We start from the raw sequence: 22,735 nt of genomic DNA, 5'->3' as shown, positions 1-22,735 counted from the left end.
TGTCAAGCACATTTCCATGCTGCCTCCAATCACGGACTGGCTGCCATGGGCAGAAGGAATGCCACCTGATTTTAATTTCAGCCCATATATATATATATGTTGCCCTCAAAACCACACAATACATTTGCAAGAAGAAATGGTTGCTTTTTCCCTAATCATTAAAATATTTTTTTTGCAGACTGCCTGTCTATATTACTAGTAAAAGCAAATGTTTGTTAGGTGCATCAAGGTGATCCATGCAGTCTAACTAAATATTCATCGTCAATTTCCATTTGGGTTAGGGGTGGCTTCTTTGGTGACAGGCTGTCCTAAATAAGGTTCCAGAGAATAACTCCCCGAGCCATCCCAAGCTCTGATGCTGAGGCAAGTTCTAGAATACAAACCAACTGGAGATTTGGGCCTGACTATAAAGATCATTTTTAGAGCTAGAAAGCAATTTCTGTACTTTTTTTTTTTTTCTTGAGACAGGGTCTCACTCTGTTGCCCAGGCTGGAGTACAATGGCATGACCTTGGCTCACTGCAATCGCTGCCTCCCTGGCTCAAGGGATTCTCCCACCTCAGCCTCCCAAGGAGCTGGGACTACAGGGTGCGCCACTACGCCTGGCTAATTTTTGTATTGTTTGGTAGAGACAGGGTTTCACCATGTTGCCCAAGCTGGACAATTGTGCTGATGCACAAGAAAGGTAAACCCTATCCTTTTTGCGGCCAAGACAACCTCTGGTTTGATATGTGACAAATTTATAGACTCTTCATAGATTTTTTTAAAAATCCTTCTCACAATATACATTTTTTCAAATGGTTTTTAAAATAAAAAAATATGTGCTTATGTCAAACAACATAAGATGAAGAATGAAAAGTAAAAGGCCTCTTCTTTCCATCTCCACACCCAATTTCCTAGTCTTACCAGAGTCAGTAAGGATATATACACATTTTTAACACAAATGAGAACATACTATATTTAATTTTTTACATATCTCATTATTTTTATCAGCTATATAATATTCTAAAATATGAATATATAATCATATAGTTGGTGTTTTAATGATAGACTTACAGGTTGTTTTTAGTTTGGGGTTGTTGTGGGATTTTCTTGCCATACAAACAATAATAAACATCTTTGTGTGTTTGTGTATGTGTAATCACTGTATAAGAAAGGATATCTGTAACATAAATCCTAGCAGAAATGCATGGTCAATGTGTGGATTCATTTTTTATTTTCATAGATATAACCAAATCACCCTAAAAAAAGTGAGCTATCATAAGATGTTTTAATCTTTGTCAATTTGATGACATTAGGTAAAATTATATTTCTTGTTATAATGTACATTTATTTAGGAGTGAAATGAGCATCTTTTCTTACATCTATCAGTCAAATGAATTTTTTTCTGGAACTGCCTATATACTATATTTCTTTGCCTATTTTTCCATTAAGTTGAGTAAGTTATTAACACTAGAGGTTTCTTTGTATATAAAGGAAAATGGTCCCCCCCCTTTTTTTTGTCTAATCATATGTTGCAGACTTTTCCCTCCAGTTCATTGTTTGCTGTTTGACTTTATTTATGGTATTTTAAAAAATCATATAGAAGTTTTAAATATTTATAAGTTTATCAAAATTATGGCTTCTGGTTTTGTGTTAGTCATTTAAGAAAGGGCTTTTGTTGTTGTTGCGGGGCAGGGGGTTGTTTTGAGACAGTGTCTCGCTCTATCACCCAGGCTGGAGTGCAGTGGCGTGACCTCAGCTTACTGCAACCTCAGCCTCCCGGGTTCAAGCGATTCTCATACCTCAGCCTCCCAAGTAGCTGGGATTACAGGCGTGCACCACCACACTCAGCTAATTTTTGTATTTTTGTTAGAGGCAGGGTTTCATCATGTTGGCCAGGCTGGTCTTGAACTCCTGACCTCAAATGATCCACCTACCTCAGCCTCCCAAAATGCTGGGATTACAGGTATGAGCCACCACACCAGCCTCTTTAAGAATAAAAAAATTCAGCCGGGCATGGTGGCTCACACCTGTAATCCCAGCACTTTGGGAGGCTGAGGCGGGCGGATCACAAGGTCAGGAGATCGAGACCATCCTGGCTAACACAGTGAAACCCCGTCTCTACTAAAAATACAAAAAATTAGCCGGGTGTGGCGGTGGGCACCTATAGTCCCAGCTACTCAGGAGGCTGAGGCAGGAGAATGGCATGAACCCAGGAGGCGGAGCTTGCAGTGAGCCAAAACCCCACCACTACACTCCAGCCTGGGCGACAGAGCGAGACTCCATTTCAAAAAAAAAACACTCATCTTTCCTTCTAGTATTTTCATGATTTCTGAAGTAAACTTTATTCTGGAATAATTTTAGATTATAGAAAATACAGAATGATAATACAGAGCATGATATATTTTAATGCCTAAAACTCTGCTCCATCTGGAATCTATTAAAAAGACTGAAATAGAAATCAAATTTTATTTTATTTTATATAATTCATTGAGTATTATTTTAAAGTATTTAAAAGGTAATTACATACATATTAAAACACGATTTTAAGTCCATTTTGTTTCAGTATACTTGGTGACATACAAGGGTATATCACCATAAAACCAGGATTTGTAATCATGAGAGGAGTAACCCCAGAAGGTTCCCAAACCAGGTGGAGGAAATGGAATCAGAATTAGAAACAATTACTGTGGGCCAGGCACGGTGCTGTAATCCCAGCACTTTGGGAGGCCAAGGCAGGTGGATCACCTGAGGTCTGGAGTTCAAGACCAGCCTAGCCAACATGGTGAAACCCTGTCTCTAATAAAAATACAAAATTGGCCAGGCGTGGTGGCGGGTGCCTGTAATCCCAGCTACTCAGGAGGCTGAAGCAGGAGAATTGCTTGAACCCGGGATGCAGAGGTTGCAGTGAGCCAAGATTGCACCACTGCACTCTAGCCTGGGTGACACAGTGAGACTCTGTCTCAAGGAAAACAAAAAGAACAAAGAAATAATTACTGTGATGGTTAATTTTATGTGTCAACCTGGCTAGGCTAAGGTGCCCAGTTGTTTGCTCAAAACAAGTCTATATGTTGCTGTGAAGGTATTTCATAGATGTGGTGAGAACAATTGGTAGACCTGAAGTAAGCAGATTACCCTCTATAGTGTCATGGGCCTTATCCAATCACTTGAAGGCCTTCAGAGCAAACACTAAGGTTTCCTGAAGAAAAAATGCTTCTCCTCAAAACTGCAGCATAGAAACTCCAGACAGCCAGAGTTTCCAGATTGCTGAGCTGCCCTGCAGATTTTGGACTTGCTAGCCCCCACAACTGCAAGAGCCAACTTCTTAAAACAAATCTCTATATATGTATATATCCCCATTGGTTCTGTTTCTCTGGAGAACTCTAAAATAATTAACCTTAAATTTCTCAGAACTGTAATTCTGCACCCTCGATGGAACAGAGAGTAAACTGAACTTGCCAAGTGAATTATACAGTAGAACGTATAGGCAGAAACAAAAAGTCATTCCATACCGTTACAGCACAGCCATAGTGCTTAAAAGGACAGTCTTGCTCAGCTTCGGGACATACAGCCAGGTGTTCATCCACCTACGAAATGCAGAGTCACAAGCTATAGAAATTCATCACTTACTCTCCAACGGCAGCAATCAGGGAGCCAAGGGTGGCTTGGGAAGAAGGCAAGGACGAGGAGAAGGAGAGAGGCCTGGCAAGAAACAGCTGTGATGAAAACTGAAGAGAGTTCGCAGAAAAAGAGAAGGGAAGACAGATATGTCATGGTCATGAGTGTAATTTAAGCCCTGGGCCCTTATATTTGGGATTTTATCAAACACAGACCACAATGATTACTAAAACTTCATCTTCCATAAAATCTACAGAGAGGATTATTTGCAGTTACCTCAGTTTTTAGAATAATCTTCGCACAATTGTTGGGACAAAATACTGGGTATTCAGGACACAAGTTTTCCTCATGATTCTGAAACAGACAAAGTACAATAAAACAAAGCCAAGGGTTGTCTTTCATGGCCTCACAGTGATTACACCTGTGTCTCTTTGGGGATATATGTCATGTGGCTTACTCTCTACAGGAAGTTATTGCCTAGTTCCAAAAAAGGATTAAAGATGTCCACTTTCTAGGTATAAATGAACTTAATTAAAATATTAAATTTTCCAATTATTTCAAAAGAAAGTCATAGAGCACAGGACTCAAAGAAGGTAGATTGGGGAACTGCCAGCACAGCTCCTTCGGGACATGTAAAAGGTACCCATGCTTTCTTTTTATGCCTACATCCTGCCTCCCCAGCTACACTGCAGAATTCAGAAAGTAGACATTATCTTCACCTCCTTGTGACTCAGCACCCAGCATTCCTTACACATACACAGCATGTGTTCAAATAATATTTTTGCCAATAATAAATGAAGAGAGTGCTACCAACAAGAAGGTTTTAAGCTTTTCACAGAACTTCTCTCCAAAAAGCAAATTCTTTAGACCAATTCTGTACAAAAACAAATGCAGGAATGTTCTTCTGGCATTCCACCTTATTCACTGTGACCAGTCAGGCATAATTTAGCTCCATAAAGATGACTGTTGTGTGTGTTGTTTTTTACCTGTAGATTGATGACTACCACATCCTTTTTGCAATAAAGGCATTTTTCCTCTCGAAACTGACAGTATGCACTCAAATGCTCTTTCAGATCTTTCCGTAGGACTGGTTCCCGGCAGTTCTCATTAGAACACTGTACAGCTTGAAATAAGCACTGCTGAAGGTGATCCTGCAACAGATAACAACAGGCCAGTGGGACCTGCTGACCAGTGTGGTAGGAGGGAAGTCAGCTGGAAGGCCCAGGGAGGGAGAGAGAACAGGGTGGGCAGCTGGGCAGAAAGGCTTGCACAGGGCAAGGCAGAGGGTAGGCTCTCAGGGGATGCTGCCCACTGCCTCTGTTGAGGAGAGGGCATGGGGAGGGATGCTTGTGCCAGAGATGGGAAAGCCAGTCTTGGGGGGAATTCAGAGGACAGAGGAAGATGGGTGAGGAGGGAAGTACACCAAGTTTGTTTTAGATGATCTAATAACGTGCTCATCTTCTCAGGTTAGTTCTTGCATATTTTCCTTAATTTACCAGTTCTTCAAGGACATTTTTATTTTTATTTTTTGTGGACTCTTCATACCAAGCCCCAGCATCAAGTATGGGTCTCTGCACAGCAGATGGTAAAAGGACACAGGAAAAAGAAAAAAGGAGAGAAGGGCATATCCTAACTCAAGGAAGAAAGGGAAAGGATTAAGAAGATGAAAAGAAGGGAGAGGAAGCTATTCCAGAAATGATAAAGGAGGCAGAGGAAATACAGGTTCGCAGGCCCAAGAGAAGCTAGGAATGGTCAGACTGGTAAAATCAGGAAATACTTTTAATCATTAATAATACTTTATTGGCCATGTGTGGTGGCTCATGCTCTTAATCCCAGAACTTTGGGAGGCTGAGATGGGAGGATCACTTGAGGCCAGGACTCAAGTCCAGCCTGGGCAACACAGTAAGACCCAAAGACCTTGTCTCCACACAAAAAATTTTTTTTTAGTTAGCCAAGTGTTGCAGTGTGCACCTGTGGTCCCAACTACACAGGAGGCTGAGGTGGGAGGATCAGTTGAGTCCAGAAGTTTGAGGCTGTAGTGAGCTATGATTGTGCCACTGCACTCCAGCCTAGGTGACAGAGACTCTGTCACAAATAATAAGTTATTTAAATTTTATTTTAAATATTCTCTAATTTTATTTTAAAAGTTATTTTAAATATTCTCTAGTTATTTAACATTATTAAATATAAAAATTATTTACATGTAAATATATTTAATATATTATAAACAATATATATTTAATATATTATATGCAATATAATATATAACATTATATATACTATTTAATATTAAATATTAAATGATTTAATTTAATCATCATAGAGAATGATGACATGGACAGTGTTCACTCCAGGATTCTTCACATCCTATTTTATTTTTGTTTTTATATTTATTATTTTATTTTATTTTACTTTTGAGTCAGGGTCTCTCTCTGTCGCCCAGGCTGGAGTGAAGTGGCACGATCTCCATTCACTGCAACCTCCACCTCCTTGGTTGAAGTGCTTCTTGTGCCTCAGCTTCCAGAGTAGCTGGGATTACAGGTGTACACCACACCCGGCTAATTTTTGTATTTTTAGTAGAGACAGGGTTTCACTATGTTGGCCAGGCTGGACATTCTAGTTTTTTTTTCTCTTTTTTTCTTTTTAGACAGAGTCTTGCTCTGTCACCTAGGCTGAAGTGCAGTGGCACGATCTCGGCTCACCGCAACCTCCACCTCCCAGGTTTCAAGCAATTCTGCCTCAGTCTCCCGAGTAGCTGGGATTACAGGTGCCAGCCACCATGCCCATCTAATTTTTGTATTTTTGGTAGAGACAGGGTTTTGCCATGTTGGCCAGGCTGGTCTCAAACTCCTGAGCTCTGGTGACTGGCCCGCCTTGCCCTCCCAAAGTGCTGGTATTATAGTCGTGAGCACCACACCTGGCCAACATTCTAGATGTTAAAAAGCAGGCATATCTCAGTGAAAACCTTTGAATCACTGCAGTTATTGTGATGCTGGCAAGTTACCAAAATGTTAGAGAATTTGTCCCTCTGAGGGTCCTTTAAGACAAAATTGGCAAGCTAAGACTCACAGGCCAAATCCAGCCTGCTACTTGTTTTTATAATTAAAGTTTTATTGGAGAGGAGCCACACCTATTCCTTCACATATTGTCTAGAGCTGCTTTCCCTCTAAAATGGGAGCGCTGAGTAATTGTGACAGAGACTGTACAGCCTGTAAAGCCTAAAATAGTTACTATCTGGGTCTTTATTGTTATTATTATTATTTTTTTTATTGACTCTTAACAGAGTTCGCTGACCCCTTCTCAGAAGAAAAAGCAAACAGTTTTTTGACAGTGAGATAAACAAATACAGCTATTCTCCTTCACCTCCGGTAGTAAGAATCACATGGTAATCACAGTTAGAATCCATCTCTTCTCCAAAATTCATTGATATTACTCCTCAACCCTCACCCAAACAGTCAATATTCATCAAAACTCTGTGACCTGTAAGATTCTACACCTTACCACACAAGAGGGTGGGTGCGAAACAAGGAATGAGGGGAAATATAAAAAAAACAGGTGGAGAGTAACCAGCCCCTGCTCTCCACAAGCCAGTTTTGGTCACTAAAGCTGTTCAATGGTCCATTTGAGCCTCATTTACTTTTTAGGCTTAGTGACAACAAAGTTGGAAAAAAGGCCTTGCTTTAGGACTTGACTATTCAAACAAGAGGCAAAAGACACATGAAAACATAACACATAACAAACAGTCTATGAACCCCCAAATAAATCCCTGGGTTAACAAGGAAATCATTTACACATTTATAAGCTCAGTGCCTGAGGGATTTGGAGGTGTGATAGAGAAAAGACTGAATCATCTGAAATATGTGTTCCAAAATGTGTGGGTGTGCAGGGGAAATTTCAGCAGCCTCTCAGCAATTCCCTGGAAGTTAGAGAAGCCTGAGTCATGTTCACGTGCAGTGTGATCAAACTTGACACGGGCCTGCCAGGCAGCACCACACTTCCAGCTTCCCATTTAACTACCTTCCCTAGCTGGAGGGAAGAGCAGTTGGGGTTACTTCATTTGAAAGGCACTCAATTCCCCTTCACTTACATTTCCCCTACACCTTGTTGGTTTGTCTCTCCTATCAATGCTTTACCTTTAACCCACAGCCTGTCTCTGTCCTGGTCTGAGTGATCTGTGTTAGATCATAAACCCCATGAGGCCAGGCCCCACAGCTGCTGGGAAACACCTGGACAGCACCAAGTGAGAGAGCAAATGCTTTTGGGGAAGGACCTCATAATTGTGTCTTTCTGTAGTCATGCCCCGGGTCCCACACAGTTCCCCCAAAATAACATATTCTTGAGTGTTTGTTTTGTCCAGCATGTCCCACACCCTCTCTTCTGGCTCAGTGATCCCTACCACACAATTAAGGTCTAGTGGATACAAGATGTTCTCCATGCACTCCATACAGGACGAACCTCTTCACTCACACCTCAGCCCTAGGTGGGCTACAGCACTGTAGCCACCTGTATTGCTAGACTGGGAATCCTTGAGGGCAATTCACTGAATCCCTGTACCATGCTTAGCTCAGTAACTGTCACATAAAGGGGTTCAATATATATCCCTGGAAAAGCGGCAAAGGCAGATATTGTTCATGAATAATACCAACCTGGTACCGGCCCAGAATAACCTTGGCATTACATCCAGGAGCATTGCTGCAATATACATATAAGTTGAGGACTTCTCTTTTGCAGCAATTGTCTTTAAAAACCTAAAAGATAAACATAATAGGTCTCACACACTCCAAAGTTTTACAGCAATGTGAATTAAGCTATTATTAATTTGGTCTTCAAGTATATCTCAGAAGGCGGGTGGAAACTTTCAGACACCAGCTGGAATGAAAATATCACACTTACACCACACTGAAAGAAAAGGCTGTCTCAGATATATGCTTTTGACAAACCATCAAACACATAAGCCAGGTAACAATGCCCTGTGCAACAGGCTGCAGCTAGGTGAATCTTATGGTGAACCTGACCCCACATTCTTAAACGACAGGAGGTAAAGCTTGGCCAGGAGTGATGCTTTCCGCTTCCAGTCCCAGGGTAAATGTATTACTCATCAGACAGTGTCACTGAGGCTGTGCTGGCTTGCTATTTTAGCACAAACCAAGAGTAGGCAAACCTTCTCTGTAAGGGGTCAGACAGTCCACATCACAGTCCTCTCTGTTGCCAGATTTCAACTCTTCCATACACAATACTTAAATGAATGGGCACAGCTACATTCCAATAAAACACTATTTATGAACACTGAAATTTGAACTTCACATAATTTCCACGTCACAATACTTTCTTCTTTTGATTATTTAAAATGAATTTTTATTTTGAAGTAGTTTAAGACTCACAAGAAGTTGCGAAAATATGAGGGTTTCTATGCACCCACCATTATGTAAAAAGAATTTCTTAGCTTACAGGCCATACAAAAACAGGTGGCAGGCTGGATTTGTCCTAAGACTGTAGTATGCCAACCCCTGGACAGTAGGTCAGACAGACACTAGCTGCAGCACAGCCCCGTTGTAGGTATTTGCAAAACACATCATAAGGGATATAGAGAAGATGCATGTACAGCAGACTAGAGGCTCGAGGAAAGCTTCTGCTTGAACATCCTGCAACAGAATCTTAAAGGAAGAAAACTGAACTTAAAGAGGAGTTTTGGCCGGGCGCGGTGGCTCAAGCCTGTAATCCTAGCACTGTGGGAGGCCGAGACGGGCGAATCACGAGGTCAGGAGATCGAGACCATCCTGGCTAACACGGTGAAACCCCGTCCCTACTAGAAAATACAAAAAACTAGCCGGGCGAGGTGGCGGGCGCCTATAGTCCCAGCTACTCGGGAGGCTGAGGCAGGAGAATGGCGGAGAAGCTCGGGAGGCGGAGCTTGCAGTGAGCTGAGATCCGGCCACTGCACTCCAGCCCGGGCGACAGAGCAAGACTCTGTCTCAAAAAAAAAAAAAAAAAAAAAGAGGAGTTTTAAGGGAGAAAACCTTCATGACAATGGAACAGACAATGGTTTCTTAGATACAACACCAAAAAAGAACAAGCAACCAAAAAAAGAAAAAAAAAAAAACAAATGAATTAGACTTCATCAAAATGAAAAAATTTTGTGCTTCAAACACACTGTCAAGAAAGGGAAAAGACAACCCACAGAATGGAAGAAAAATACTTGCAAATCTTAGCAGCCAAATGGCTGCTAAGAGATTTACACCTAGAATATATAAAGAACCTTTTTTTTTTTTTTGAGACAGAGTCTTGCTCTGTCACCCAGGCTGGAGTGCAGTGGCATGATCTCAGCTCACTGCAACCTCCAACTCCTGGGTTCAAGCGATTCTTGTGCCTCGGCCTCCCAAGTAGCTGGGATTACAGATGTGCACTACCACACCCAGCTAATTTTTGTATTTTCAGTAGAGACGGGGTTTCGCCATGTTGGTCAAGCTGATTTCAAACTCCTGGCCTCATGTGATCTGCCTACCTCAGTGTCCCAAAGTGCTAGGATTACAGGCTATAAATAACTCTTATAAATAACTCTTATAATTCAACAAAAGGTAAATAACTCAATTTTTTTAAATGAGCAAAGAAAATAAGTAGGCATTTTAACAAAGAAGATGTACAAATAGCCAATAAGCACATGAAAAAATGCTCAACTTCATTAGCCAACAGGAAAATGCAAATCAAAACCATAATGAAATATATTAGCTAGAGCTAGCATAGGAAGGGGATAAAGAAGCAGCAGGAGAGGAGACTTGGGGTGGAGGAGGGGTGTGGTCAATAAAGATCCAAACAAGCCTCTCAAACAGGGCTACGAGTAGGGTCTGATGTGACTCCACAGCAGAGGAATATGGACTTCAAGGAAGGTCTCCTTCAACCACTCTCCTGCTCCAATCTCAATGTCCAATTCATTGACTTCTTCTCTATCACCCTGAGAGCTGCTAGACTAAAGCAGTGACTTTCTTACCTCCTGAGATTTGATGACCTCCTTGTCTACAGGGCAGATTGGCACTGTGTTTAATTCTCTGGAGAAAAAAATTAAAATAGAGTCAGAGTTAGTTGTTTACCTCAACAGCATTTCCAAGACCAGTCCCAGGGCTCCAGTCATGCTCTAGCGCTGGGCAGGCTGGTCCCTGTCTGCACATGCTACTCCCTCTACTCAGAAGGTGCCTTCTGCACCCATCCTTCAGCACCTTCCTAGTCTTTCAGTTTGCCTGAAAAACTTCATGCATCCTCCAGGATGCAGTCAGTGAGTCCCTGGACAGAGCTAAAAGTCCCTGTCCTCTGTTTATCACACTGTGCCACATTTGTCTCCTCCAGACTGGGACATTCTAGAGGGCAGACATGGGGTCCTGTTCCACGCTGTAGTTCTTCAGCATGAGAGCACAGAACACACAGGTGCTGAATGCATGAACACATGAGGGAATGAGGATGCACTGTAATAACCCCCTTTCAAAGCTTGGCAGGGTAAAATGACTGCCTTGCTTCCTATATGAACCCCCACAGTGTGCCTGCTTTCACATCTCTCCTGGTCTCCTCCCTCAACACAGCATGACCCAGGTCTTACAGCTGCCCAGGAGTGGACAGCATCCGTGGCAGCAAGGTCCCTTCTAGGAGCCACAGCACCTCTTCCTCAAGGCAAGGGAAGATTGGGGTAACAACACAGACATTGTGAGATTCAAACCCTTCTCCATAGCCAGCTCCCATGATGGAGTGTGTGTCTAGGTCTGCTCTCCCGTGCAAAGCAGGTGCAGTCTGAATTTTAAGAAAAGGTGAATATCTGTAAATTAGTGACCAAACAATGATTATTCTTCAGGCCCTCACAGAAGGGATCTGGGAGAGTCCTTCCTTATAGTCATGGTCCTGTGGCCAAGTTAAGCAACTCCAAAACCCATGAAAACAGTTGAGTGGCCACAGTTGCCACCTGAATGCTGGGCCTGCCATGGCCAGAGTTGCAGGCCATGCCCACTCACCTCAGGGACAGGATGCAGTGCTGGCAGAAGCGGTGCCCACATCCTGTCTGGTGGGGGTTGTGAAGCACCGAGCGGCAGAAGGCACATTTGTAGCGCTCTTCCAATCGCTCCACAAACTGGTACTCTATATTGGGCTCAAAGTCCAAGGAAATGGAGTTGCCGGAATTCTGACGGATGAACCCACAGGGCATACCTCTATGCTCTTCTGAATAAGCCATTCTGCAGGGGTCAGGAGAGAAGAAGGAAAATTAAGTGTGCAAACAACTACAGCCGTCACGTGCTTTGGTTATTTGTCTCATAATTAATGTACATCATTCACATGGTCATTCTGTTGTCACTCTGAAACAACAGTGACAACCTCCTGCCACTAGGGGTCTCCGGCAAAGGTGCAATGTCTTTGGGGTGTTCAGGTTAGAGGCTGGACCAGATGACTTCTAGCTGGAGGCCAGTGGTGTGATCATGGCTCACTGTAATCTCCAACTCCTGGCCTCAACTGATCCCTCCTCAGTAGCTGGGACTACAGGCACTACAGGCACACACCACCACACCTGGCCAATTTTTTTTTTTTTTTTTTTTTTTAAGAAACAGTGACATGGTTTGGCTGTGTCCCCATCCAAGACTTCTCTTAAATTCACACATGTTGTGGGAGGGACCCAGGTAATTGAATCATGGTCTTTCCCGTGCTGTTCTTGTGTGCATAAGTCTCATGAGATCTGATGGCTTTATAAGGTGGAGTTTCCCTGCATAAGCTCTCTCTCTCTCTCATTTTGCCTGCTGCCATCCATGTAAGACATGACTTGCTCCTCCTTGCTTTCTGCCATGATTGTGAGGCATCTGCAGCCCCGTGGAACTGTTAAGTCCATTAAACCTCTCTTTTTTATAAATTGCCCAGTCTTGGGTATGTCTTTATAAGCAGCATGAAAATGGACTAATACAGACAGGGTCTTGCTATGTTGCCCAGGCTGGTCTTGAACTCCTGGACACAAGTGATCTTTGCAGCTCAGGTTCCCAAAGTGCTGGGTAATCCACTGCACCTAGCCTAAGATAACACTCTTAAAACCTGTGGAGCCGAAGACCCAACACAGCAACACAATATTGAAGGAGAAGAACAAAGCTGGAGGACTGACACTACTCAACTTCAAAACTTATTATAGAGCGATGGTAATCAAGACAGTGTAGTACTATCAACAGAATAGACAAATAGATCCAGGGAACAGAATAGAGAACCCAGAAATAGACCCACATAAATACAGTCAACTGACCTTTGATAAAGGAGCAAAGGCAAAACAATGATGCAAAGATAAGTCTTTTCAATAAATGGTGCTGGGACAACTGGACATCTACATCAGAAAACGAAGCTAGACACAGACCTGACACCCTTCACAAAAATTAACTCAGAATGGATCACAGACACAAACATAAAATGCAAAGCTGTAAAACTCCTACAAGATAACATAGGATAAAATCTAGATGATCTTGAGTTTGGCAATGACTTCTTGCACACAAATATATTACTCAGAGTATCTATCACTGCCATTGTGGTAGATCGAATGTTTGTATTCCCCCCAAAACTCATATGTGGAAATTCTAACCCCCAATGTGACAGTATTAGGAGGTACGTATTTGGCAGGTAATGAAATCATGAGAGTGGAGCCCTCATGAATGGGATTAGTGCCCTTAGAAGAACAGGCCAGGGAAGGCTGGGCGCAGAGGCTCATGCCTGTAATCCCAACACTTTGGGAGGCCAAGGTGGGCAGATCATGAGGTCAGGAGATAGAGACCATCGTGGCTAACGCAGTGAAACCCCATCTCTACTAAAAATACAAAAAATTAGCCAGGCGCAGTGGTGGGTGCCTATGGTCCCAGCTACTTGGAAGGCTGAGGCAAGAGAATGGAGTGAACCCAGGGGGCAGAGATTTCAGTGAACCGAGATCATGCCACTGCACTCCAGCCTGGGCATCAGAGCAAGACTCTGTTTCAAAAAAAAAAGAAGAGGCAAGAGAGAGCTGGGAATGATGGTGCACACCTGTAGTCCCAGCTACTCAGGAGGCTGAGGTGGGAAGATGGCTTGAACCCAGGAGTTCAAGTCTAGCCCAGGCAACATGTTGAGACCTCCTCTCTAAAGATGCCAGAGAGGTCCCTGGCCCTCTTGCTGCCATGTGATGATACAGCAGTTAAGTCTGCAGCCCAGAAAAGGGATCTCATCAGAACCCAACCACGCTGGCACCCTGATCTTGGGCTTTCAGCTTCCAGAACCGTCAGAAACCTCTGTTGTTTATAAGCTACCCAGTCTATGGTGCTTTCTTATAGCAGCCCAAGCTAAGACAAGTACCAAGCCACATCATTTCTCACCTGAACTAAATATAAGTTCATTCATTGTTTTCTTCTCCAAACTATTCTCCATACTAGAGCCAGGATGAGACTTTCAAAATGCCAAGTACAATGTAAGGTTATCTCCCTTCATCTTTTAGTGGCTTCTCAGGGCTCTGAGAGAAAGTCGACAATGCTAAGCAGGCTCAAGATTGTATCCTCCCCAATCCAGCAGCATCCTGGACCTCTCTTCCCTGGCTTTCTGTACTCCAGACACACAGGCTTTTTTTTAGTTCTTCTAATACACCACACTTTATGCCACCGGGCCTTTGCACAAGCTACTTGGGAGACTGAGGCAAGTGGGATCACTTGAGCCTGGGAGGTGGAGGCTGCAGTGAGTTATGATTATGCCACTGCACTCCAGTCTGGGTGACAGGGCAAGAGACCCTGTCTCAAAAATAAATAAATAAATAAACAAATAAATAAATAGTCTGGGGTTTGAGACCAAAGCTCCACCTTTTCCCTACTGTTTCCTGCAAAACTTCAAGGGTGGTAGGTAAGCAGTGTAAGATACAAATGTTCCCTCCTGTAACATGGCTGATTCTTGGGATTTAACAAAAGTTTGAAGTCTGAAGATGAAGAGGCAAACATTTTATTTACATGCACAACCCTAATAACCAAGACCCACCTTTCTCTCAGAGAACTCGAAGAACCACTTTCAAACTTCCTGACTCTGCTTTGTGTTCCCTCGTTCCTGGGGAGGTTGGCACTTCACATCCTGTGCCCTGATGTCATATTCTATGTCCCTCTGAGATTCTCTTCTGAGGCCAGGCCCAAGTCTGTCACACAGCATCTAAATTTGGACTCTCAGAGATGTACCTAAAGCAACAGGCTCATTCAGTCCCCAGAATGAGGCAGTAGGATGTACAAAACTCAGTTCAGGTTCCCCTCCACTACACTCTACACTCTTCCTAATACAAGAATCTATGGAACTCATCTGTGTGTATGTCCATCTTTTGCCACAACAGTAGTTCTCCAACTTTTTGGTCTCAGGACCCCCTATGATTTGAATGTATGTGTCCCCCCCAGAATTCGTATGTTGAAACCTAAGGTCCAGTGTCATAGTATTGAGAGGTGGGACCTTTATGAGGTGATTAAGTCATGAGGGCTGTGTATCCATGGATGGGACCAGTGACCTTAAAATGGGTTCAAAGGAACTAGCTAGATTCTTTTGCCCTTCCACCTTTCCCCATGTGAGAACAGTGTTCACCTCCTCTGGAGGACGCAGCAATAAGTGGTCATCTTGGAAGCAGAAAGTGAGCCCTCACCAGACACAGAATCTGCTGGTGTCTTGATTGTGGACTTCAGAACTGTGAGAAATACATTTTGTTCTTTATAAATTACCCATCTGAGGTATTTTGTGATGGCAGCACAAACAGACTAAGATAACACTCTTTTTTTTTCTTTTTTTTTTTCAGAGACAGGGTCTCACTCTGTAGCCCAGGCTAGAGGGCAGTGGTGTAATCATGGCTCTCTGTAACCTCCAACTCCTGGGCTCAAGTGATCCTTCCACCTAAACCTCCCCAGTAGTTAGGACTACAGGTGTGTGCCACCACACCTGGCTAACTTTTTTATTTTTATTTTTAGAGACAAAGGTCTTACTATGTTGCCCAGGCTGGTCTTGAACTCCTGGCCACAAGCAATCCTTTCAGCTCAGTAAAGCAATAAGATTACTACAGGTATGAGCCACAGCACCTGGTCTAAGATAACACTCTTAAAACTTGAGGAGCCACAGATCCAACACAAGAGCACAATATTGAAGATGACAGATACTACCCAACTTCAAAACTTACTATAAAACTACAGTAATCAAGACAGTGGAGTATTGTCAAAAGAACAGACAAATAGATCCATGGAACAGAATAAAGAGCCCAGAAATAGACCCACATAAATACAGTCAACTGACCCTTGGCAAAAGGGCAAAGGCAAAACAATGATGCAAAGATAGTCTTTTCAACAAATGGTGCTGGGACAACTAGACATCCACATCGGAAAATGAAGCTAGACAGACCTGACACCTTCACAAAAATTGACTCAGAATGGATCACAGACATGAAAGTAAAATGCAAAACCTACAACTCCTACTAGATAACATAGGACAAATTCTAGATGATCTTGAGTTTGACAATGACTTTTTAGGTACAACACCAAAGGCACAATCCATGAAAGAAAGAATGGATAAACAGACTTTCATTCAATTTTGCTGTGAACCTAAAACTGCTCTAAAATAAAATTTTGTCTTTTTTTAATGGAGGACCCCTAAGAGTTTTTGTTTATGCAAATTATATCTATTCATATTTACCATACTTGAGAGTCAAATTGAGGAATTAAAAAAGTATTTACTTCAAGATAATAAGCCAATTATATGTTAATACAAATAATATTTTTATGAAAAATAACCATTTTCCAAAACAAAAGAATTAGTGAGAAGAGTGCCACCATTTTACATGTTTGCACATCTCTTTAACGTCTTGCTTAATAGAAGATAGCTGGATTCTCACGTCTGCTCCTACATTCAGTCTGTTCAGGAAAACACCTCTGTGCATTTGTAAAAGAAGAGTAAAAATGGCAAATGATGTCAGTACTATTATGAAAATAGTTTTGACCATGCAGATCCCCCGAAAGTGTATCAGGGAGCTGCAGGCAGTGCTGTGCTAGTAAACGTTTAATAATCTGCTCAACTGGGGGAAAGCTCCAGTTTGTAGCATTTGCCGATTTCTGTAAACACTTCCACTATGGCTAATTTCAAGGTAACAATGCAAAAGGTCACTGAACTGGAACTGCGAAAGAGATGCACACAATTGGCTCTTACCTGAACTCACCTGAAATAAGAGTCCATTAAGTGTTTTCCCAGTAAGAGCTGTTCCAGCACCCCAGGGGCCTTTGAAGCACACTTTGGAAACCACTGCTCTACTAGCCTGTTGTGCAGGCCCTTGTCTTGTCAGCTTTGTCCTGGCAGGCACAGCACATGTGATTCTTACAGTCTCCTTGCTCCTGCTGAACAGCCAGCAGCGGACTGAATGCTCTATCCTTCCTCTCCCCATCCATGTGTGTATTTCCCAGACCTATTCAACAAGCCTAAGTCATTCACTGACCTTGTTCACTCTCAAATCTGTTATTGTCTTGTCCAGTATTTGTTTTTATGAAATTGGGTTTTTAATCTCATCATACATTGTAAAAAATAAGCATTTATGTTCGGCTGTGAGACGTGGACTTGAGGTGTCTTTCTGGGTGAGGTTCTGGTATATCAACAGAGCTATGATGCCTCCCAGGGCAGGGTCCGTCTCCTTCTGAAGCTTCCTCAAGCCTGAACCCACTGTCTTCACTGACATGAGAGAGCCCAACAGCAGAACTAGAAAGGCTATGCTTTTTTACCTAACAAATATATTTATCTAATTAATTAGATATTTTCAGCTGGTATTCTGTCATTCCCAGGCAGCTATTTAGTGGAAATGAGTAAGCACTCCATTTTATTAAAATCTTTCCCCTCTGTGTGTAACAGCTTACGTACCAGGAACCACAAAGAAGCTCAGTTCTTGCAAGTCAGGAGAAAAATAAAACATATCAAAAGTGCTAAAAATAGAGCTTATATATCACCTTTCTGCAGTCAAGGGCATTCTTATTCTTGCCATCAATGGGATGTACAGTATGGTACTCCTACTGAAGAGTTGTTAACTCAAGCTCAAAGAGACAAGAGAAAGTCATATCCCATCTATTCCCTAAGAACTCTTGCTGAGTTTCTTTGAAATGCCATCTTCTTGTTTCATAAATTGATGCATCTTTTCCATGAGAATTTTTTAGGAATTCCAAAGGAAAGCTGTGGATGCCACCATTTAAATTCTTTACTTACATATCTCTACAGATTTCTGGAGAACATATGATAAATATTCTCACATTCTGAAGCAACGTGAGCTTATCCTTCAGTCATAACAAAAAAAGATATGTGTTTTGCAGAGTTTAAGAAAGATTTAACAAAGAAAGGTAGATCCTGGTCTGTCTATCCATACTACCTCCATACCCCTGCCAACAACCCGTTTGGATTAATGAAGATTTGAAAAATTGGGGAGTTTTTTAATATATTATGTTGTAGTGCATAAGACATAAGTCCATGAAATTTGTCTCCAGGGTTTTCAAGTTCTGATTCTTGGGGAATTACTGATTACTACAGATAAAACCCCAGAGTGAAAAGGGCACAGGACCAGAGACCTCTGTCTCTGCTCTGCCACTCACCATCCATGAAACTGTGAGCAGGACACCCCACAGCCCACTCATCTGCACATCCCTGCACTGACCCTGGGTTAGGTCCTGAGAAAGCAGAGGCTGTGACGTTGCATCTGCCCTTGAAGCCCTCCAAGGACAGAAGAAATAAGGAACAAAAATGATCGGTTACAATATCCCGCTGGCAAGTACCACAAACAGAGATTCCGACAAAGAACTGGTAGAGCCTCGGTGGGGGGTAGCTAACAATTTCTGAGGTGTCTGTGCTGATTTCACAGAGAAGAAATCATCTCAGCTGGTCTTGAAGAAAGAGGCATTTTCTAGATGAAGGAGATTAAAGAATTTCCCGGGATCACAAAAGTTCTAGAATGGTTAGCAACTAACTGTAGCTGAAACGAAATTAAGGGAATAAGCCAGTCATTTGCCTGTTTGCCCAGATCCATCCCTACTCTTGCTCTGCTTAGGTCTGTACCATGAGGTAGGGTGAAATTTGATGCCACAAACTGTTTTCCAGGCTCCCTGGCTTCTGGTGAGGTTCAGCCAATGAGAGGCACTGGGGTGGGGAGAGGGGGAAGCCAGGGGACCTCTCCCCCATCCCTGGGTGCTGAGCAGCATCTCAACAGTGACCGGTGTTCCTCCATGGCTCTAATGACACCAGCTGGCCCCTCTCTCTGTGGATGGGCTGCTAGAAGCCAAACTGTCCATTTCTCAGCTCTGCTCAGGTCTCACTGGCAGTGTTGGTCAACTGCCTAATACCCACTTGAGCAGCATGGGAAGGATATAAATATGTTATTCCCCAAACCCACCCAAGGCCCACCAATGGGTCCTGGGCTTAAAGAGGAGAGACTGTGGCTGGTGGTAAAGAAAAGTTAGAATATTTAATCCCAAGATGCAGTGACCAACGGGTCTCTTGAATCCATACCCTGGGTGGGTTCCAGATGCTCTCCTGCTAGGATAGGCAGTTCTCTCTCAAGGTCATGGCTGGCCTTGAATCCTGTGATTCTGTTCTTCCAGGAAGAACAGTTACTACAAGGAAGCAAAAAAAAAAAAAAAAGGAAGGGGGACGGGGCTGGGCACAGTGGCTCACGCCTGTAATCCCAACACTTTGGGACGCCGAGGCAGGAAGATTGCTTGAGCTCAGGAGTATGAGACCAGTCTGGGCAACCATGGCAAAACCCCATCTCTACAGAAATTAAAAAAATTAGTTGGCCAGGTGCAGTGGCTCATGCTTGTAATCCCAGCACTTTGGGAGGCCGAGGTGGGCAGATCACCTGAGATTGGGAGTTTGAGAGCAGCCTGACCAACATGGAGAAACCCTGTCTCTACTAAGAATACAAAATTAGCCGCGTGTGGTAGTGCATGCCTGTAATCCCAGCTACTCGGGAGGCTGAGGCAGGAGAATCGCTTGAACCCGGGAGGCTGCGGTGAGCCGAGGTTGCACCATTGCACTCCAGACTGAGCAACAAGAGCAAAATTATGTCTCAAAATAAATAAATAAACAAATAAATAAAATTAGCAGGGTGTGGTGGTGCATGCCTGTAGTCCCAGCTACTTGGGGGGCTGTGGCAGGAGGATCGCTTGGGCCTGGGAGGTCAAGGTTGCAGTGAGCTGTGTTCATTGTTCACGCCACTGCACTTCAGCCTGGGTGACAGAGAAAGACCCTAAGTCAAAAAAGGAAAGGAAAAGGAAGGAGGAGAAAGCACTTTATCTGTTAGGCTATCCTTCTGGCACAAAGGAGAACTGAAATGGTCTCACAGTTTTTCCAAAGCTTCTGTCTGTGATGGCCCGGAGAGGTCTTCCCTCAAAAATTGTGCAAGAAACCCCTTTAACCAGGCAGGTCAAAGATGAAGGCCTTGGAGAAAGGGAGAACCAACAAGGCCATTTTCCATTGCACCTAATATGGCCGGGAGCTCATGCAGAGACCAGGTGACACCACAACAACCAGAAAACATGTGACCGTAGTCCACCGACGCACCGTCCTTACCCCAGCATGACTGGCTTTGATGTCTTAGAGGCAGAGATAAGCGTATGTTTTCTTTGCTTTTCCTTACGCCTTCACAGAAGAACGTTGTCTTGGGAACAGGACAAAGAATGATGTGAGTATAATTTTAATTACTTTAAAGAGAACTGTGACTTCTCTCCAAGTTGTCAGGAAACCGCTGCTTCCCCATTCTCCTGGTGGTACAGCAAGCACTGTTGGTGAGTAGATGGGAGCGCAAAGGCTGAAGGGCATCCCTCTTCCCCCAACCCTCCAGGCTGCACACCCATGCTGACATGGCCGAAGCTGCTGCCGCCTCAAGTCAGTGACACTTACAGAGATGCCTTTAGTGGAACTCTTCTTGGAACCATGTAGAGTCGACCTGACTCCAGGTGGTACTTTGAAGGTATCCAGAAGACCTTTAGATTTGCTCTTAGAAACTAGACCAAGAGGAAAAAATAACAAAGGAAGCTCTACTGATCTTCCCACACAGCAGCTTTCTCCACTAGGAAGCCTTGTTCAACTCCGGTGCGCTCGGCCCCCATCCTTGGCTCCAGCTCTGTAACAGTCCCCACTGCTACCTAGGGACAGCTCCTCGAGCTCCTCAAGGGCGGGGCTATCCTCCTTAGTCCCCAGGCCACAGTACCCAATAACCCAGATGACTCAATAATCAATGTGGAAACTCAGAGTTAGTGTGAGGCCACAGTGGGAAAGGGCCATGAAGACAATCGAGGAGAGTTCCGATTGAGGCGGAAGGCAAGGGAAGGGTATTAAAAGAAGTGAATGGAGCCTAATGCTGGAGTCAGATATGAGTTAGGATTACAAGTACTGAGGCTATGTCCAAGCACAGAGACAGCTAATTTATATGCATTAGCTCATTTTAACCCCTCAGCCAGGTGTGTTGGCTAAAGCCTGTAATCTCAGCCATTCAGGAGGCTGTGGTGGGAGGATTGCTTGAGCCCAGGAGGTCAAGGCTACGGTGAGCTATGATGGCGCCACTGCACTCCAGCATAGGAGACAGGGTAATATAATATAATCATTATTCCCCCTTTTTTAAAATGAGGAAATGGAGGCCTAGTGAGTTCCTACTTCCAGGTAGTGGTGGAGGCCCACAGGGGATGAGGAGCTGGGGTTCCTCCCTCCCCCTCCCAGGTTCCGAGAGTCAGCATGGCATGGCAATTACCACCATGGACTCTGGAGTAGACTTGCCTGGATTCAAATCCTGCCCATACACCTTCATAGCCATGTGACCTTAGGCAAATTACTTGGTCTCTATACTTCTCCGTTTCTTCATCTGTAAAATGAAATGCTGGACAGGACATGGAAGAAAGGGAACCCTCGTACACTGTTGGTAGGAATGTAGATTAGTACAGCCACTATGAAGAATGGTATGGAGGTTCCTCAGAAAACTAAAAACAGAACTATATACGATCCAGCAATCCCACTGCTGGGTATATATTCAAAAGAAAGGAAATCAGAATGTTGAAGAGACATCTGCACTCTCATGTTTACTGCAGCACTGAAGAACCAAGATTTGGAAGCAACTAAGCATCTATCAACAGATGAATGGATACAGAACATGTGGTAAATATACACAATATTCAGCCATAGAAAAGAACAAGATCCCATCACCTGGAACAACATAGATAGAACTACAGAACATTATGTTAAGTGAAATAAGCTAGGCCAGAAAGACAAGCTTCACATGTTCTTGTTTGTGGGAGTTAAAAATTAAAACAATTGAACTTATGGAGACAGAGAGTAGAAGGATGGTTACTAGAAGCTGAGAAGAATAGTTGTGGGGTTGGGGAAGTGTTGGGGAGAAGAAGTAGGGATGATTAATGGGTACAAAAATATAGTCAGAATAACTATATAGAATACAATCTAGTATTTGATAACAGGGTAACTATAATAGTCAACAAGAGTTTATTGTACATTTAAAAATAACTAAAAGAATTGGGATGACTGTAACACAAAGAAATGATAGATGCTTGAGATAATGGATACCCCATTTACCCTGATGGGATTATTATGCATTGTATGCCCATATCAAAATATCTCATGTAGCCCATATATACCTAATACACACCCATAAAAATAAAAAAGTAGGACTTATCAAACTTCAAAAAAAAGAAAAATATAAAAAAAAATGGTGATAAAACGATAACAGTAGCTACCACATAGAACTTCTGAAGATTAAATAAGTCAATACCATATACATCAAGGGTTGGCCCATCACATGTTTTGTAAATAAAGTTTTATTAGAACACAGCCATGTTCATTCACTTACACATTGTCTATGGTTGTTTATGTGCTACCACAGAGGAGCTGAGCAGTTGCCCCAAAGACCATATGGCCCACAAGGCCTCAAACACATAGTTACTACCTGGTTCTTTACAGAAAAAGTTTGCCGACCCCTCTATGTGTGAAGAGCTTATAGTGGTAGTACACAGAGGTGTCATAAGGGCTATTATTATTAATAAGCACTTGTCCCTGAGTGTCTCCATCAACGTCCCCCACTCTGAGATAACCTGACTGCCTGACATGCTATTTGCCTTCTCATTTCACCCAATTTTGAA

At 43.1% G+C, this 22,735-nt stretch overlaps 1 protein-coding gene across 5 annotated transcripts in view; it reads right to left on the bottom strand.

Annotated features, from left to right (window-relative positions):
- TRAF5 (TNF receptor associated factor 5) overlaps positions 1 to 22,735 on the bottom strand; it is a 49,247-nt gene that overhangs the window by 11,196 nt on the left and 15,316 nt on the right. For 2 of the 5 annotated variants that reach the window (XM_033195264.1, XM_033195267.1), the window contains exons 2-7: positions 11,591 to 11,809; positions 10,585 to 10,642; positions 8,246 to 8,347; positions 4,586 to 4,750; positions 3,876 to 3,953; positions 3,494 to 3,568 (exon numbers count right to left, since the gene is read on the bottom strand). In XM_033195264.1, the coding sequence (XP_033051155.1) occupies positions 3,494 to 3,568; positions 3,876 to 3,953; positions 4,586 to 4,750; positions 8,246 to 8,347; positions 10,585 to 10,642; positions 11,591 to 11,808 (696 nt within the window). In that variant the 5' untranslated portion in view covers position 11,809. Of the gene's footprint in view, positions 1 to 3,493; positions 3,569 to 3,875; positions 3,954 to 4,585; positions 4,751 to 8,245; positions 8,348 to 10,584; positions 10,643 to 11,590; positions 11,810 to 14,588; positions 15,278 to 18,190; positions 19,192 to 20,153; positions 20,995 to 22,735 lie in introns of those variants that run through there. The other 3 variants (XM_033195268.1, XM_033195266.1, XM_033195265.1) reach the window with 3 other exon arrangements.

The sequence above is a fragment of the Trachypithecus francoisi genome, unplaced genomic scaffold (assembly GCF_009764315.1).
Source record: "Trachypithecus francoisi isolate TF-2019V2 unplaced genomic scaffold, Tfra_2.0 Lachesis_group5, whole genome shotgun sequence".
Lineage (NCBI taxonomy): Eukaryota > Metazoa > Chordata > Mammalia > Primates > Cercopithecidae > Trachypithecus > Trachypithecus francoisi.
This window is presented reverse-complemented; position numbering and strand designations above follow the sequence as displayed.